General features: G+C 35.0%; 1 protein-coding gene and 1 pseudogene across 1 annotated transcript; both read left to right on the plus strand.

The window, feature by feature from the left end:
- Positions 1-10220: 10220 nt before the first annotated feature.
- The window catches only part of LOC140342535 (embryonic protein UVS.2-like), a 36839-nt pseudogene continuing 28106 nt past the window's right edge, over positions 10221-18953 (plus strand).
- On the plus strand, positions 13987-18888 carry LOC140342442 (embryonic protein UVS.2-like). Its single transcript, XM_072428636.1, has 9 exons — positions 13987-14067; positions 14525-14609; positions 15423-15504; positions 15588-15715; positions 16245-16360; positions 16749-16839; positions 17421-17539; positions 18047-18257; positions 18884-18888. Exons 1-9 carry the CDS (start codon positions 13987-13989, stop codon positions 18886-18888), a joined length of 918 nt encoding a protein of 305 aa, XP_072284737.1.

The raw sequence follows: 18953 nt of genomic DNA on the forward strand, positions 1-18953 counted from the left end.
TTTACTTACTAATTAGTTTGGCTATACAAGAGAATGTTTTAATGTTCATAAACATTTCCGACAATCATTGCCTATGTGTTTGTACCAGCTACATAACCAACCAGGTAATACCAAAAGAAGGATGAGGATGATAACACTGGGATGTACAAATTTAAACATCATTTAGCAACTATATTCTATTGTTGTGACTGTTGTGCTACTATCTTCAGAATGTCCTTTAGGTGTATTTTTTTAGCTGTAGGCATGTAATACCAAATACTGTCATTGGATGGCAACAACTGCACAATAGGTATAGGATGATACTAAATTTCATTTTTACAATTGAGTTTATGTAAGTTATAAAAGTGTATGTTAAAGTTTGCAGAAGTCGAATTAAAGCCAGCTCATTTTGTGGCTGGAGGATATCAAGCATCATCTAGCCTTTTTGCCCTGACTTGCCTCTGTGATTCATTAGCTTTTATTAGTACTTGCAATCATGGAGCTGAATACATGTGGGTCTTACCTGGAATGGTCTGCATGTAAATGCAAGTTCCAATCCTCTCCAGGCTGACTCTGATGTAAAGTTGAAGCTTATACAGTACTGACTCCCAACCTTGTGTGATGCCATTGACCAGCTACCAAATCTTAGTGCTGAAACAAGAGGTAAGGAGGGGTAAATCTCATGCTCCACATAGCCTGAATAATGGGTATCACTCTTTACTAATACAAAGACAACGTATAATGAAACGTGTATTGAAACTATTTACAGTTGGTATAAAATAATAGTGAATCTAAACACATACCGAGTGAGATAAAATATATACAAAGTGTAATTTTTAACCAGATGTGGCACTATACAAATATTGCTAAAGATAATCGCAGTTGTCTTTAAAAATACCTAACGTGTTTCTTTATTATATTGTAAATATGTCAACTACTATCATTTCTTATGACCTTGAAGAAGCCAATTAAGGCGAAACGCGTTGGTTTTTTTTTAAAGACCACTGTGATTGCCTACCACATATTGGACATATTTGTAATACATAAGATAGCATAGTGAATACCATATTGCTATAGCAATATTTTTATAGTGCCATATCTAGCTAAAAATACACTTTGTATATATTTTATGTCACTGTGTATGCATTTAGATTCACCATTATATTGTACTAACTGTAAATTGTTTTACGCAAAATTGATTGACATAAAGCACTCTTTTGTTGCTGTATTTTTTTTTTATTATGACTGTGCTGTCAAACCAGATAGAATGTTTTCTAAAAAGTGGGAAAAGCTCTCCTAATCCCCACGCTGAATAATTATCACTCTTTACTACCTAAGCTAATTTGAACAGAGGGGTAGAAAAGGTGAGAATGTGGTAATAGGGAGGTACATAATAAGCAAACCTGTTGCTTTGTCCTGCATAGTAATAGTACAGATTTGTTTTATGCCAGGAAAGGACAGATAATTGGTAAATAGGGTTATAGCACCTTACATAATGTCCTGTGCTTTTAATATATAGGGTAGACAGTTCTGGTCATTATGCAATGTTTGAGTCATTGTGAAAAACATCAGGCTTTAACACAAGAGCTCAGTGTTTGTGGGCTGACCATGTCCTGTTATTTGCACTTTCGTACACAGACGAAGACTCGTAATTTTCGGTTACATTCATGATATAGATAAAATGACCAGAACCTCTACGCACTACACTTCTTTTGGTTGATTTATTAATGGAGTTCAGGCTGCTCATTTAGCAAAAATGATCACTGGATATTATTTGCAAAGTGACATTTACCTTGCAGAGTGATAGAATCCGTCATGGTTGTCACAAGGTTGTACTACAAGCATGTCTTCCTATCATCAAAAAGGTGTATGCGATTATTACTTCAAAAAAGAAGGATACCATAGCTTTTACTGCCTTTTCAGCTAAAATGAAATGACAAGGGTACGTAGTTTCTGGCATATTCAACAGGTATCTTCTATACTTGCTAAAAATGAAAAGAAATGTACGTTTTGGACTGAACATAATTTACTTTCAGAGTTGAATGTGTTGCCATTATTTGGCACCATGCTGTTGTCCACTGTTAGGCTAGGATGTCCGATAATTGGCTCAGGACTGATATCGGACGAGAATCTTGCATGTGTACTGGGTTCATTGTCCATCATCCAAACGATCATCCTGGTTGATCCACAGACGATGAACAGATTATGATTATGATTATTAGACAGATTATGGAAGTGCCAGTCCATCGTTCTCCCCTCTCCTCTCTCCATAGAGCAGATTGGTGATGTATGTACAGCACTCGTTCATGCATCGTGCAGTCGTTAGTCGTTGGAAAGGATCGTAAAGGATCCTTTCCAACGACAATTATTGCACGTGTGTACATTTTCTTATACTTTGCTTTTGCCTTACACTTTGCAAAAACACAATAGAAGATACTTAGTAAAAGCTGCAAATGTTGAACTAATCCTACTTTAGACTTCTGGTTCACATATCTATGATATAAGAAAAATGATCCATGTACAACGTGTACTTTCGGAAAGTAATTATCACTCCAGGTAACCTGTTTTCAAAGCAGCCTTCTAATTTCATAATATTTTATCAACCAAATGCAAACTAACCTTACCATATGATAACTAATTCTAACCATAAGCATCAGTAGGTTAGGTATTGGCCCTTACCTCGCCATTCAAGTAACATGCAAATTGTTTCTTAAGTGTCAACCCAGGGAATTAGTGTAGTACCAAGAGGTTGTATTAAATTTGGGTATGAAGTAATCAAAGAAAATGTATGGTACAAATACAAATATACAAATTAAAGTACACAGCCTCCATTCGTAGATTATATATATATATATATATATATATATATATATATATATATCACTCTCACAAATAGTAGCTGCAAGTAAATCTGTAAATGGTATGATGGTATGCATACATAAATGTATGAGTGGGTGATAATGGGAGCTAATAGGATCAGCATGTAATTAATAATAAACAATACCTACTCAGATTAGTGTGTCAGACACCAGGATCAGCCACATAGGACACCATCTAGCTGGCTACAAGATCAGAATTCTTACTTGTAAATTTGCATTGGAATTATAGGTTTTCTTTGATTATTTCACAACCTATTCCAATAAAGTTTGTATTTTAATACAACATTATCGGTCCTACACCATATCTTGCTGGGGTGACCCTTAAGAACCAATTTGCATGGGTGAGGAAAGGGTATGGACCAATAGCTAATATACTGTTACTTTTGGTTGGGATAGTTACCCCAATGAACTACTTATATACAACAATACCCCTCCTCCTTCCAAAAACTTTAATCTATGGTCCCCCTATCTTTTGCTTTGATGACTCTTTCTTAGTGGTAGGAGTCACAAGGATTATTAGAAAGGGTGAATTGAATTGGTGGTCATTGGGAAAAATGTTCCTTTTAAGCTAAAAAGGTAATTGGCGTTCTTAGTTACTTATCTGAGAGGCAATCTGGTAAATGCTCGTAGAAACCCTAAAGCTCTACGGATCCCTGGTTGAGAAAGGCTTTCTTAGACTAAAAAAACATTTTTTTTACAGATTATGATAAATATTCTTCTCTCATCATAATAAACTCCTCCCTAAGTAGTGAGAACCCATTTGTAATCGTTGATGATGTCCCCATATCGATGCCTAGGACCTCAGATGGAACTACCAGTTGGCTTCACTTGATAAGTTTATATGGGACTCAGAAGACTTTGGCTTCTCAGTGACTCCATAATACATCATGAAAGGAATCTTTTAAGATCATTTCCAGTGACAGATGAATGAATGGGCACAGTACACACAGCATTGGTCTGTTCCATAGAAGGGGAGGGAGGACAAGTGAGTGGCAACCTGCTGTGCTCTCCTCTATAAGAAAAAAAACAATGATTGCTCTTGATTGGGGGCCATTAAACACTCAAATGTATGCCCTAAAGGAACTGTTTTGCTCATCTGTGCTCATCAGGAGACCATTCATCTTTGGTGTAAATTTGTGCGTGTAATGGTCTCCAATCAAGAACAATCATGTTTTGTTTTTCTATGGTGGCGAGCACAGCAAGGTGCCAGTCACTTGTCCTCCCTCCTCCATAGAACAGAATAGTGTGGTGTGTTCATATGTCATTGGAAATGATCTTGGGAGATTGTTTCCTGCAACAGTGATCTCACATCTATTTGACACCAGAATGGCCCAGGAGATCATTAAGAAAAAACTCCCAGTAGCCAATATAGGTAAAGAGATAAAGGATTAGATATTAATTACATATATTTTAACAAATATTAACATTGCATGACTAAAAATCAGACGTAAAAGCAGAAAAAGAAGAAAAGAAAGAGGTTTTGGGCTCACAGATGATTTTGAAGAAAACTTGGTGTATTTAAACACAATTAGTAAAGCAAACAAGTACAAACAAGTCAATGCCCCATACCTGTTTAACAATGCACAGCATATTGGTAATTTAGTGCATATACATACATATTTCTAGCAATACAATAGATTTAGGCAAAAATAATGCAGGGGACGGTGCTTAAGCTGTGTTGAATCCAACGCGTTTCGCCACGAATATGCTTCCTCGGGGATATGATATTAAGCAAGCTTAATGGTCTATATATATATATATATATATATATATATATATGGATTAGATATTGAAATGAATAAAAAAGAGAGAGAATATATTAAAAAAAAACAGAATAAGTGGTATATATGTATATAAAAAAATAATTAAATATAATATCATTAGAACAGCCAATAACGTTTCTATCGGAGAAAAATATGGTAATTACATTGGATTGAACATATGTCATTGAAACTGCAAATAAAGTATAACCTGAACATCTCAGAAGTCATAGGTGACGTATATATATAAATTTTGTAAATGTATAAGAGATTCAGTAATATTTTATTAAGACAGAAAAATATATGGTACAATCAATTTTTTTACTTACGTGCTGATATGAAAAGGGTTGTGAAAGTGCAGTAAAGTTGAAGTAGAGGCTGCACCTAGATAGAAATAGGTATATTAGTGATAAAGATAACTCTATACATAGGTTGGATAAGATGGGTGAATTATTGAAGGATATATACCCCAGGTAAGACACACTTAGAATGCTCTAATCAATCATAGACCGGGATGTGGGGGGATATAGGTGGCCCAAACAGATAGGTAGTTTCATCCAATAATGCTTTAGAGAAAATCAAGAGCAGGGTAGGCTATAAGCCTTCCAGTTCCTAAAACAATATAATAAATGTAATAATTGAAGCTAGTCCAATAGAAGGGTCTAGGATAAAAGAATCAGTTTAAATGTTAATAGGTAAAGATAGGGGGTAGCAGGGAATTGATTTCTATGGACATGCCAAAGGAGGACCAAAGAATAAATATTATAATAAGTAAGTAACACAATTACCTGGAACCTGGAGTTGTAGATAATTAAACAGATGTTGAAAGTATCAGATGTTGAGTAGTATGATTAAAAATAATTCATGTATAAATCACAATTCAGAAACAAGAGGAAAATCAATGACAGCCAAGTTAAGAGGAAATGGATTGTAATATTATAGCCAACTTAATGGCACCTTGTGGCAGGAGAGAAGCGCTGTGGTAGACATCAGACTGACAGCAAGAGAGATTTTATTTAACTTCCAAACGACACATGGGATCAGAAAAATCATTATAGGAAACCCTTTCCCACTTTGCCGAAAATACATTTATGGTTTCTATGTGCTCCTGTTGGGGAGGAAATCTTTCTAATATGAATGAACAACACAATAAAAACCTGCCCAAGCCTTCTAGTTGTTACCAAAATCAAATAAAATGCTTGTGGAAGATTGGATGACAAAATATGGTAAGGTTTATGGTAAAGTTTACTGTTTAGTATGTATTTGATAAAATAAAACAGGGCATACAGCTATAGCAACCAGTTTGCCACCTAACTGTGTAGTGTTGCTTCAGTCTTGTGAGTACTACACAAAACATTGTTTATGGATGAAACCCAATTTGTCATCAAATGTCACCCCTTTAAATAATATACAAATTGTTTCTTAACTATCACCCCAATGGGATATGGTGTATGACCAATAGGATTTTATTAAATTACAAACTTAATTGGATTCACTTATGAAGTAATCAAAGTAAAACTATACTGCAACTATAAATATACAAGCTATAGTAGTCTGCCATTCATATATATTTGTATTCATGAATTACCTTCCATTCGTATATAAATATATTTCTGAGAAGGGTATAGTCAATGATCTCTAACCAAGTAAGTTGATTGAAAAATGGTTGAGCGAACCTATTGTTGTGACACGTTTCACGGGTAATCAGCTTCTTCAGACTAGAGTTAAGCCAGAATGCTTGTATGTCGTATACTTTATTATAACATTATTAGTATACTATAAGTTATTTTAGATTCTCAGTTGAAGCTTAAATATACATGAAAAAGAGAAGAGAAACAAACATACACATTGGGCCTTTAAAAGCTGCTTATATCATGTATGGGGGGCTTTCAAAAATAGTAGCTGCACTTAGGAATGCTGTCCAGTAAACCTGTAAATGGCATGCTTACACAGGTGTATGAGAGGGTGATAATGGGGAACTAATAGGATAAGTATGTGATTAATCACAAACAATACCTACTCAGAGACAAATAGATTAGTGTGTCAGACAGAGGTGTCAGCCACATGTGACACCTACTAGAACCTTATTGGTCCTACACCATATGGGGTGATAAACAATTTGCATGTTATTTAAAGGGTGAGGAAAGAGTATGGACCAATGATACTTGTGGATGGGATAGTCACCCCATTGAACTACTTTAAGTACAACAATACCCCTCCTCCTTCCACAAAAATGATTCTATGGTTGCTCTTCCCTTTGCTTTATTGATTTTCTCTCATTTTCCATCTTGGTGATAAGAGTTACAAGGATTAATAGAAAGGATGAATTACAAAAATGGGGACAAAGATAGCAATACAATTTTGATAGTGGGACATGGCCACCTGCTATGGTGGCCATTGGGAAAAATGATCCCTTGGAAAGAACGATTCCTTTATGTATAACTAAAAAGATAGTTGACATTCATAGTTACTAAGCTGTAAGGCAAAAACTGGTCAATGCTCATGGAACCCCTAGAAATCTTTGTAGAAACCCTAACCTCTGACTACTTTAGACTAACAAACCTATTTTGTTTTCTACAGATAATGTGAAAGATTCTGAAAAACTACTCCCTGAGTAGTGAGAACCCATGAGCAACCATTGAAGATCTCACCATGTTGATTCTCAGGACTTCAGATGGAATTACATTGAGATAAAGATAAATTACATTAAGATACATTAAGATAAAGTCCATAGTGCACCAAAAAATGTAATACGCAGAAATCTGACTATTTGATAGCGATACTATGTACCAGGTGAACTCACAGGATACGTTTACATGGGACACGTTTACTCCTTAGTGACTCCATAATACATCATGAGGGAAAGACGAACAAGTCGAATGATCCCTATAGCCACATATACTGGAGTACATTGTTTTCACCAAGGTGAACAGAGTGGTGGTGGATTGAACAGAAGCTAAGGATGAGCTGACCAATTACGCCAACCTGTTGATTTAGCCTAAATTACAGGCATGTGATCATGTTACTTGAGGTGACATGGCTGGTATGATGATAAGGTTCTGGCCTATAGGAGCTCACTTACGCCATTTTTTTGTAATGGCAATATGACTCCTCTTCTTATTATACAACATTGTAATTTATTATCTAGCTGTGTGTTAAATGTGCAGAATAGATTTATATAGTTGACACTTAATGACATGTTTTTTTCATGAAGATTGTGGCTAACTATGTTTCAGGGCAGAAAAAAATCCCTTTAGAAATTTAGAAAAAAACTTGCATGAACAGCATGGTTCTATGGAGAGGTGAGTGGAACCCTGTTGTGTTTTCCTCCATAAGAAAACACAATGATTGTTCAATGATTGTTTTTGATTGGGGACCATTATACACACAACAGTATGCCCTAGAGGAACCTTTGTGCTCTTCTGTGTTCATCAGGAACATAAAGGTGTATAATAGACTCCAATCAAGAACAATCCTTGTGTTTTTTTAAATGGAGAAGAGCTTAGCATGGTGCCACTCATTTGTCTTCTCACCTCCATAGAACAAATCAGTGCTGTGTGAGTTGTGCTTGTTTGTTCATCTGCCACTGGAAATTTTCTTAAAAGATTGGTAAAGGAAGTGGTTTACATTACAACTGGACATCAACACGCCTTTGACTTCTGAGGAAAAAAGTGGTTAGTGAATTCTCTATAAAGAAAAAAAATTCCCCTACCACATTTCGTTTACACAAATAAAAAACATAATGTTATGGTGTTATTTTCTTGTTTTAATGTTTTTAAAGTCTTAAAATTATGCCTTATTGCTGTCATTAGCAATATGATAGGAACATATGGAAGTTATGGTGGCAATGGATAAAGCAGAAGCAATATTGGTTGGCAGTGCTTGGCAATATGTTATTCTTTATCCAGTTGCTCAAATTGCGGGATCAGTTAAGATTGCCAGTTTTGTAAGGATAACAAATGCTAACCTTTTGGTTAGACTTAGGATTCAAACCACTGCTGTATGAAATGTTCAATATTTTACTAAATCTATTTAGTATCTTTACTAAATTAAAATGTTTACAGAAATATTATTATTATTATTAATATTATTAAGCACTAATAAAAACAGTGGCTATATTAGCAATATAGACATAAACTTTTGCTCTACTTTAAGCAGGTTTCAGCCAGCCCTCCATTTCCTGTTACACCTGGGAAACTGACAATCTTCACACACAAGTCCATTTCCATATCAAAGCAGTGTTAAACATTGAAGTTAAACTTAGAACTATTGCCAAACTCCAACAAAATGTTTTTTTTTAGATATAATATCATAAAAATGACAATAGCAACACAATACATACCACCTCTTGATTTTATAACATAATATTGGGAAATCTGCCACTAAGAGGTAGATACTAATTCCCACAAGACAAATACTCATTTTTGAATGTTTTTTTTTTACTAGGGGGAAATAAACCCTCTACATACTACATAGGGCAAAAAAAGCCCCCTCGACCCCCATATATTAAAACTTTTGTCCCTTGACTAGCTGCAATGCTCTTATTTAGCTAATAACGTCCGTGTTCTTGGCAGTTCATTTCAAAACAAAGAAAATTCCAGAAGAAAATGAATTGTCCTCCAAGCCATATGGAAAGAGTTAGAAAAAAAGCCTTAGTTTAGCCATCTTCAGGAACTCTTTGGCCTCCTCTTCGTCCGGTTCTCGGCATCCCACCTAGTCCTGCCATCTGATCTGCTTTTTCACCTGCTTATCACCTTGAAACAAGGCAGATTATATGTTCCTTCCAACTTGGCTGATATACTACGTAGCCTATTTTTACTACTTATTTGCTGGATCATCCAGGTTCTCTCATAATAGCCCATTGTCTTCATTCTTGGGGAACTTTAATAAATCAGGTCAGCTAACAATACGGATATAAACTATTGCCCTAAAATAAGCATATAATAATAATTTCCTCAATTATTTGTTACTTAGCTTCACATCAGGGACATCAGCCATTTTTCTTTCTACTTTCTCCTGTATCAATTAGGAAATGCTAATATAATTGGATATTTTCGAAAGGTGTGCTTTGTACACAAAGTTTAATTGTTCTAAATAATTGTTTGACATCTTGAGATGATTTTCTAAACGACTGTTAAGAATGTTGTGTAATGAATTCCGTGTATATTGATTTGATGTGAATCTTGTTGTTGTCAGCCTGGCCCATTGGTATATCTGTTTGTATATCTTCTCGTTGTCCCATCAGGTTTCACCCAGCCCCCCATTTCCTGTTACAGCTAGGAATTAAATAATCCTCAAAGACTAGTTCATTTCCATATCAATACAGGACTAAGCCTTTAAGTTAAACTTAAACTATACCTAAACTCCAACTGAATGATTTTTATATTACCCATCAAAATCATAAAAATTACCATAGCAATACAGTCACACATTTCAAATTGTTGTACGTGTCCAACTAGGTGTTTTTTGTAATTAGCTTTTCTGCCCCATGATTGGTCCAATCGTCTAAGGTACCTATATAAAAGGTTATCCTGAGGATGGGTGTCACACCAAACTTCAGAGAGAAAAATTCACATCACAGTGAAGACAAATCCTCAACAAGATGAATGAACGGACCTTTCTATTGCTTCTGGGCTGTTTTATGGGTCTGGTGACCAGTCTACCTGTATCTCCATCATTACAGGTAAGATGATGAGCTGGCATGATAATATATGAAAATATATTTAACAAAACATAGATTATAGCGTCCAATTGGTTTTTGACAGTTTTATGTTTCGCTCTAGCCAAACATGTTTCCTTTAGTTTTCAGCCACATGACAATACCTTCCAGTTTTGGTTGGCAAGGTTTAAAACGCCTTTCAGATTTTAAATTGCTGTTTGTAGGAGGGAGATTTACTATCATTTATCATCATCCCTGCCATTTCCTAAGACAGAAAGTGAGTGAAAAGTTTGAAATTTAACAGGAAGGTGAGGGAAATCTTCCAACAAGGGCACGTCACTAAATAATTCAGGGTTCCAACCATTTTATATTATATCCAAAACAACCAAAACCATGTCAGGATAAAATGTATTATCATTTGTTATCATTCTAATGCACACTTAGCAATCCCTAATATTTAGATTTTTATCCTGAAATGTATAGTTATGTCTTTGGTTGTTGTGGGATGACAATACGTCCTCAGTTTGAGCTCTGTTATTAATTGGATTTCATGAAGCTACAAAAATATAATTTCAATACCAATAATTAGGAAATCTTACCTTTTTATTTTAAACACTTACCATGTTAGGTGCTAACAACAACTCTTGAATTGTCACATGTATATGGTTTACTATTGCTCAGCAGTAATGAAGTAAAGTTGCAGTAATTTATAAAAGAAAAAGAAATTGGAATCTTAATAATAATCTTTTTGGCAAAGTTACATCAGGGGTGTGTTTCCACACACACAGGTAAATATACAATTTCACCTAGTGACTTAAGATTTAAATTCACCTAAGGGGGGGCGAGGGGTGGGATGGAACCAATACTTGTCTGATTTTTTTTGTTTTGTTTGAAATCAAATTTATTGTTATTAAATGTTTAATTTTTAGACACTTCTACCTGGAACAAATGGAATTGGTAAGTTGTTTTTCAAATCTTATTTTCACATGAATACGTTTTTTATCTCTAGTAGTGTAATGTTGGTATTTGATCCCGCGATCTGAAATAAAGAATCCTGCAAGTGCCGCCATTGTAGCATTTAGTGCTTAGACTCCTTATTCAATGATCAGATCATGATAAAAATCTCCAATTGTCTAGAACTGTTCATGATAAATTAATTTGCAGGTTCCTCATAGGGAATTTCATTGTATGGTATATGCAATCCACTCAATATAGTATTAATAAAAAACACACATAATTAAAAAGCATAAAAACCAACAATTACTTCAATGACAACTGAGGAAAAGTGAGAGAAAATATCACTCTCTGGCTTTGCCCATTTCTCAGCAGGGGCACTGGCCAATGAGTCCTCAGAGTTTTAATGGTCATGATGGCATTTGTCCTATTGAAAAAGACCATAGCCATAAACATGTAAAATGCCCATTTAGCCTACAAAGAATATCCAGCAACTTCCTTTCAGTCATGAAATCTGAGAGGCAGTACATAGATGCAGGCATAGAATCAAATATTTTTGCTTTCCTGGTTTCACAAATTAGCTAAATCGCAAATTAGTAATTCTCTTGGCTCCACTATTCGAGAGCTAAATTTAACATTAAAAGATTTAAACTGCTGTAATTTTAAAATATATTATTTACCTATTTATGTATCTATTAGCTATATTTTACCTGTTTTATATATATTTTTTTCTTAAAACAGATAAAAATAAACGATCTGTAATCAATGATATTCAAGAACATTCTGAGCCAGGTAAGAACCAATTAAGACTGTTTTGTATCATCTTTATTACCTTTTCTATCTAATTTGGAATAAATAGATTCTTACATTTTAAGCACATACATACATCACACAAGGGTAACAAATTTCCGTACTGATCCCCAATGGCAATCAAATAGCTCCGTGGATTACCACTGGACAATGTAAATGCTTGCAAACATCTGTTTATATTTAATGCTTTTAGAATTATATCTAGTTACTACAACCAGCCCCTAAGAAAGATTTTTCCACATTTTTACTGTTCTCACAAGAAAAAAATTTACCTTTAAGTCATCTCCCTTCAGTAAGTGAAGGTGGCAATGATACCCAGGAAGAAAGTTCAGGAAGCCACCCAACCAAAAGTTGCAGAGATCAAAGCTATAAGTTACATTCTCATCTTTATTAATTTCCTCACAGCTTTGTTAAGTCACCTTGGTTGGTTTAGATCTATTTATTAAAAAAAAGGAATTTTAGAATGTTTGTAATATTAACACTTAATTAAGTTGCTTTTATTAGTTTGTTTCAATGATTTCAATATGTAAGACTAGATATGTCCAATGAGTAGTTTGTATGTGTTCTTATACTAGGAGAAAGTGAAGGCTCAGCTGTACCTCAAGGGACATTCAGCAAGATTTTGAACGTCAATAAAGGTAATTATTTTGAATCACAGAATTCTCTCTCTTTTCCTTCAATATTTAGGGAACTAAATTTGTGTTGCCAGGGTATAGGTAATAAATGTGAATGATGTGAATCACCAGACACTCAATATCATACATTGTTAGACTAGGCAATAACAGGTAATGGGAAAGGCAGAGCTCTTGTTTTACAAGTGCCCGAAATATTGGATAATTCTGTTAAGCCAAAAATCCTATTTCTGAAATGGGTATTTCCCATATAGTTCTATGGTTGTAGCGACACTGTGGATTAAAACTGTGTGCTCTTCCTTCCACACTTCCTAAAACTAATTCTACATGTAAAGTCTAGCTTTAGGCAGATACAAGAAAATATAGAAATGTGAGTTTAAATTAATCCTAACTGAAATTAGACTAAGTACCTTCAATAAATTCAGCATCAGCCTCACAATACCTGAACAGCAAAGTTGAGACTGATGGAGGGAGAAGCAGCACATGGACCAAGTCAGCTGAGCATGTTAATAGAAGAGAGCAGAGTATCAAAGATAGGCTTTTATTTCTGTTGTATTTTTGTTCTTCATTGTCTAGTCACAAACTGGGACACAAGAGGGACAAGATCTCTAGCAGTTACTTTCATTGCACTAACAATAACAATTTTTCTGGATGTCTAGATAGTGATATGCCCATGCAGGGAGGTGACATACTGGTAAAGAATGGACACAGCACCATAAATTGTACATCTTGCCTTTGGCCCAAAAATGCAGATGGTACAGTTCCTGTTCCCTACATCATATCCAGCAGCTACAGTAAGTTACTTCTTTATTCTCTTTCTATTAATTATTCAGTGCTATTTATTTATCTGATTTATTTTTCTTCTTTATCTGATTCCAGGTTCCAATGCCTTTAAAACAATCAGGACAGCCATGGATGAATTTGCAACATTAACATGTGTGAGGTTTTTGCCTCGTACAAAAGAAAAGCATTATCTCAACATCTTAGCTGGATCTGGGTAGGTTATTCTGTCAACTGTCTCTTTACAAAGTAAAGCAGTAGGAGGTCATCAAAAACAATGACATCATAGACTTAGGCTATGTACATGTATGCAAAATAATTGTCGTTGAAAAGAATCTTTCACAATCATTTGCAAGGACCAATGACTGCACGATGCATGAACGATTGCTGTACATACATCACTGTTCTGCTCTATGGAGATAGGAGGGAGAGAACGATGGAGCTGTACCACGCTGCACTCTTTCCCCTTTCACTTGCATTATGATCCTTCATTGTCCATTGTCTGTGGATCCGCCTGGGTGGTCGCTCGGACGATGGACGACGAGCGTTGTACACACGTCACATTCTTGTCCGTTATCGGCCCTAAGACGATTATTGGACGAGAACCACTGAACGTGTGTACCCAGCCTTAAATGCACCCATCTGTACATGGCTGCTCCTCATTTGTTTTATTTTCTACAAAAAAACAAAACAAAAGGACTCACAGGAAGTCATTGGAAAATAGCAAGGCGCTTATAAGGCTTCTCTGTCTTTTATGTGTCAAATAGAAACAGCAAGGGGGCATATAATCTTTGTCCCAACACTGTTACATTAGGTAGATGATAGAAGAATAGTATTGGTTGAGGAGGCGCAGGCTCAAACAAAAAATCCCTTTTCACAATCAAATTAAAACCAATAGCTAAAAGTTTGTGCTATCTTGAACATATTAGTAGAGTGTGCAGAGCACCAGGTGTATGGGTGATAGTTCGGATTAGGTTTTATTTGGCACAGGAGATTATTCAACACATATTACATTAAATTTAAACATTTTCTGATGTTCTTTTATATCCAAATTGATTCCTATCAATTTAGAGACCTCTTCTCCATTTGGCCCATCAAATCTTAGAGAACATACGAGACAGTTATGTTGACATCTTTTTCCAGTTTATCTCCAAAGGTATTTGGCACATTTATAAATAGATCAACTTACAAGGTTTACAGAAAATAGACATGACTTGGGCAAGGTTTAAGTAACTAAAGAAAACCATATCCACATAACCATTATAGCACCTCCATATGCAACATTTGGAAAATAACACACACCAGTAATTTTTTGACTGGTGGAAATTGTTTTAGGCCACAGCTTTATTATATGTTTATGCATACATTAATTATCATGTAAAACATTTCCAATAATTCAGGTATCAAACAATAACATTTTCATAAACCGGTAGCATTTTTAAATAGCTAATTGGCTACTTCCATCAAGACTACAGCATTGTATGTATCAATTTGACCCCAGACCATGGGAGATTACCACTCCAGATCAATAATTTACACACAAATTGTGACCAACTCAACTAACCAACAAGTCACAAAAAGCAACCTTGTCCATCTTTCCTTTTAGGCAACGTCGAGGACCCACCCATGTTCTGACAATGATCATGTAAAGATCAAATGAAAGCAAAGAAATAAGAACAACAGGCCTCACACTAATTAAAAAAAGCCAAACAAATGTAACCATTTAGCAAACAGAAAAGGAACAGGAAGGTGGGCTTTTTGATTTCTATATTTTTTAAAATGGTGTCTTGGACCACATGTAGGCATTACAAATGTCTACCTTTTCACCTCCAGAAATTATCCCTCCACCTTTTAACATTCCCCTAAACTACCTAAAACCCCTTCCATACCAACCTGCCCAAGGCAATAACCAATTTTTTTCTTTATTCAGCTTAGGATTTACATTACCATTGCTTTTAATTTTTTACAGAATTCTGGGGCAACTTTGCTAAGGTGAGCACTAATAATCCGGGCCTTGAGTATGACTATGGTTCAGTGATGCATTATGACCGGTAAGTTATTACCTTAGTTAGTAGATTTCAGTTAAATGGTAATACATTTTAACAATGACATTTTATCTTAATGTACTTTACAGCTATGCATTTTCCAACACATCAAAGCAACCTACAATTGTTCCCAAGCCTGACCCCACTGTACCCATTGGGCAGAGAGATGGACTGAGTATCTTGGATGTCTCCAAAATCAACAAACTTTATCAATGCAGTAAGTTTCTGTAGATTTTATTAAGATTTTAGAAATTTCTAGATTTCTGTAGATCTTTCTAGATTTTATTAAATCAACATACCAGAAATGAAACATTTATGAAACAGATTATTTAGGCAGTCAGGAACTGGAAGGACAGCTTTTTTCAAAAATGACACTAAAGACACAACAGTGTTTAATGAAAATGTATCTATAAGGGGACATAAAAGTGTAGCTAAGCTAAGGGATAAGAAGCGTTTTCTTAAAGATCATGACGTCTTAGATTTGCCACATATTGTGATGCTCTTAACATGTACTTAGTTGCTTTAAAGTGAAATTTTGATGGGTCTTTAAGCCTAAAACCCCTAAGAAAAGTTAAAACCATCCCAAAGTTTGGATGGCGATTTTTGTTCTTTTTCATCTCACAAAGGGAAGCCACATTTATTTCCAGACTGCAACATTGGCATGTGAGCTTGTAAGATTACAATAGAGAAAAGCATTTTAGTATTTCTTTTTCTTCAATACCTAATTCTAGTTTCTCTCTTCTCAGATGTCTGTGCTACTTTGCTTAATAATTGGAATGGAATCTTCACTTCTGCCAACTATCCATCTGCTTATCCTAATAATGTTAACTGTGTTTGGTTAATCAGGACGCCATCTGGGCAGGTAAGGTAAAGGAGGAACTTCATAAATTGTAAACTGCCTAAAAATTTAGACCACCTTAAATTTACTTGCAGAAAAAAACAATTGGGTGTAATCAGTATAGTGTCAAAGAATAAGGCCACATATTCCCCTCTTGATTTCCACAGTTTTATAAGTTTAAATAAATATCAAACTTCAGTTTTTATATTTTTCCGTTGTACTAACTTGTAGGTGAAAGTTTCAAAAATAAGAACCATAATGGTGGTTTACTGTAAGTCGACTAATAAGTTGAGCTAGAGGTGCACAGATGGCTTCTTTAGGTTCCCCAGAAGCTCTCAAGATTCCCTCTGCTCCAACCACCAATTGATCTGGATATTCAAATATTATTAATATATCAATAATATTCACACTTTTTCTCATCGCTTCCACCAGCCAGATGTTGGTTGAGTTTGTCAGTGATGGCAATGTTGCTGGTGTTGGCTTCAAGGCTACATATAGCACAGGTATGCTGAATGAATTTAAAGCTCAAATAAACACATTAAAGAATGACAGACACAATGCAAAGGAAGGAATATTTATACAGTTTGCTGTTTTCCCTTATCTGAAATCTGATTAAATATTCTTTCTTAGATTTATCCAAATCAAAAAAATATAATGTGACTTGCAACCTTTCTATTCTGTATCCATTCAGACAGTCAGTTTTGTTATAAAATTGCTGGTTCGTGGACTGTAGATGAAGGTCCATTTAATGAGCTGTAATACTTACCTTCATGGGTGCTTTAGGAGAATACATGTGTAAATTGTACTTCAATTTAGGATATGGGAGACAGGTACATTAGAGTAAACCAGACTTTGCCTATTTAAAACAAAATAAGAGAGTTGCTTAGAAAAGCCCACCTACCTCTATTACATACTACAAAGTCTATCGGTCTGAGCTCATTTACATGAGGCCCTAAGCCTAGTAATGTGGAGTTTAGAAGCGGAGCCTTGGTATTATAAGTAAAATATATGTAAAATATGGTTAATTATAAGTAAATGTGTCATATTCTTTTGTTTGGTTACTGTACTGTCTATATTCCTACAGTTCGGTGTGGAGGAACCTTCTTTAACTTCGAAAGACTCTTTTCATCTCCGGGTTACCCAAATTCCTATGGTTCAAACATGGATTGTACCTTCACAATCACAGCTCCTGTTGGACGTAAGGTAAAGATCTCCCAGCTCTGGTTGTTCCATTTTTTGTCTGGCAATTGTAGAGATGCAGGTCACTAAAATGCAGAACATTAAGATGACTTTTCTTCATAGAACAAGATTCCCAAGCACTGCCATTTTTACATAAATGGCCTGATTTATTAAAGTTCTCCAAGGCTGGAGAGGATACACTTGCATCAGTAAACCTGGTTGATCCAGGAATGGATTTCCTAAAAATCCTTTGCTATTTGTTAGCAAACATTTTTAATCCTGGACCAGATCCATTCTTGGTTTGCTGGATCACCCAGCTTCACTGATGAAAGTGTATCCTCTCCAGCTTTGTAGAGCTTTAATAAATCAGGGTCATTGTGTCAAGCTTAATATCACATAATATTTCATGTGAACTGTAGTACATTGTACACTTCCCCCCTATTACAGAATGAAAATTAGTTTTTGTTTGTCGATTGCATAAACTCACTGCTGTCATATTAACAACAATTTATGCGTGTGTTTTTTTTTCAGATTGCTCTGACCATAAAAGATTTCAATTTAGAGAGCAGCCAGTTCTGTACATATGACTTTCTGAAAGTCTTTGTAGATGGTAGACAGCAGGGTCCATTCTGCGGTAACACCATGGTCCCTCAGATATTCTCCACCGGCAATTCCATGGTTCTTGTATTCCACACTGACTCTGATGTACAGATGAAGGGCTTCCAGGCCTATTACACCTTCTGTAAGTAGCACACATCCAACTGATTATATTTCATATCAGCAATGCAAGAAAAGATAATAACATTTCCATTTTTTAAAAGGAGAGTTAGCTTAGATTTTCAAGCGTTTAATTTTATCTCATATATACAATCAGAATAAAATAAACCAAACACTGTATATTAAAATGTAATTATTTTCCATTTTCAATCTGTAGCCATTGAGTCCTTTACTAGAGGGGGTATTGGATAATTGGTTTATTGCTGAGTGATCTTTAACTGCAGAACTACTTATATAAATACATAAATAAAACAAGTTCAGTACTGCTGCTAAACTTTCTTTGTAGAAACTATGCAGGTATTGCAGAAACTGAAAAACATAATCATTCTGTAGGATTCCTCCTTTAAGCAGACATGATAAACAGATGACCATGCTTGGAATGGTGGAATTAAAAATTTCATATGGAATAGCACATATTAAAAAACAGACCAACAGGCTAATCAGATCACATATTCTTTTGAATGTGCTTCTTAATAATGGATTTACAAAATACATTTCTGAATTTCATGTTCTAGATTTGGATTATTCAGCTCTATAAATAATTTAATATGTTATTACTATTTAATGACATTGATTTTTCTTTGATTTCAGATTGAGTCAAGAACAGAAGATATCACAAAAAGGCTTTATTATGATTCTGAAATTACTGACAAGGATTTGA

The sequence above is a fragment of the Pyxicephalus adspersus genome, chromosome 12 (assembly GCF_032062135.1).
Source record: "Pyxicephalus adspersus chromosome 12, UCB_Pads_2.0, whole genome shotgun sequence".
NCBI lineage: Eukaryota > Metazoa > Chordata > Amphibia > Anura > Pyxicephalidae > Pyxicephalus > Pyxicephalus adspersus.

Excerpts from the sequence above, each read along its gene's own strand:
- LOC140342442 (XM_072428636.1), top strand. The coding sequence starts at position 13,987 with ATGGACGACGAGCGTTGTACACACGTCACATTCTTGTCCGTTATCGGC. Across the intron at positions 14,610-15,422 it reads TTTCCAGTTTATCTCCAAAG|AATTCTGGGGCAACTTTGCT; the intron begins GTATTTGGCACA and ends AATTTTTTACAG. Across the intron at positions 17,540-18,046 it reads CAGCTCCTGTTGGACGTAAG|ATTGCTCTGACCATAAAAGA; the intron begins GTAAAGATCTCC and ends TTTTTTTTTCAG.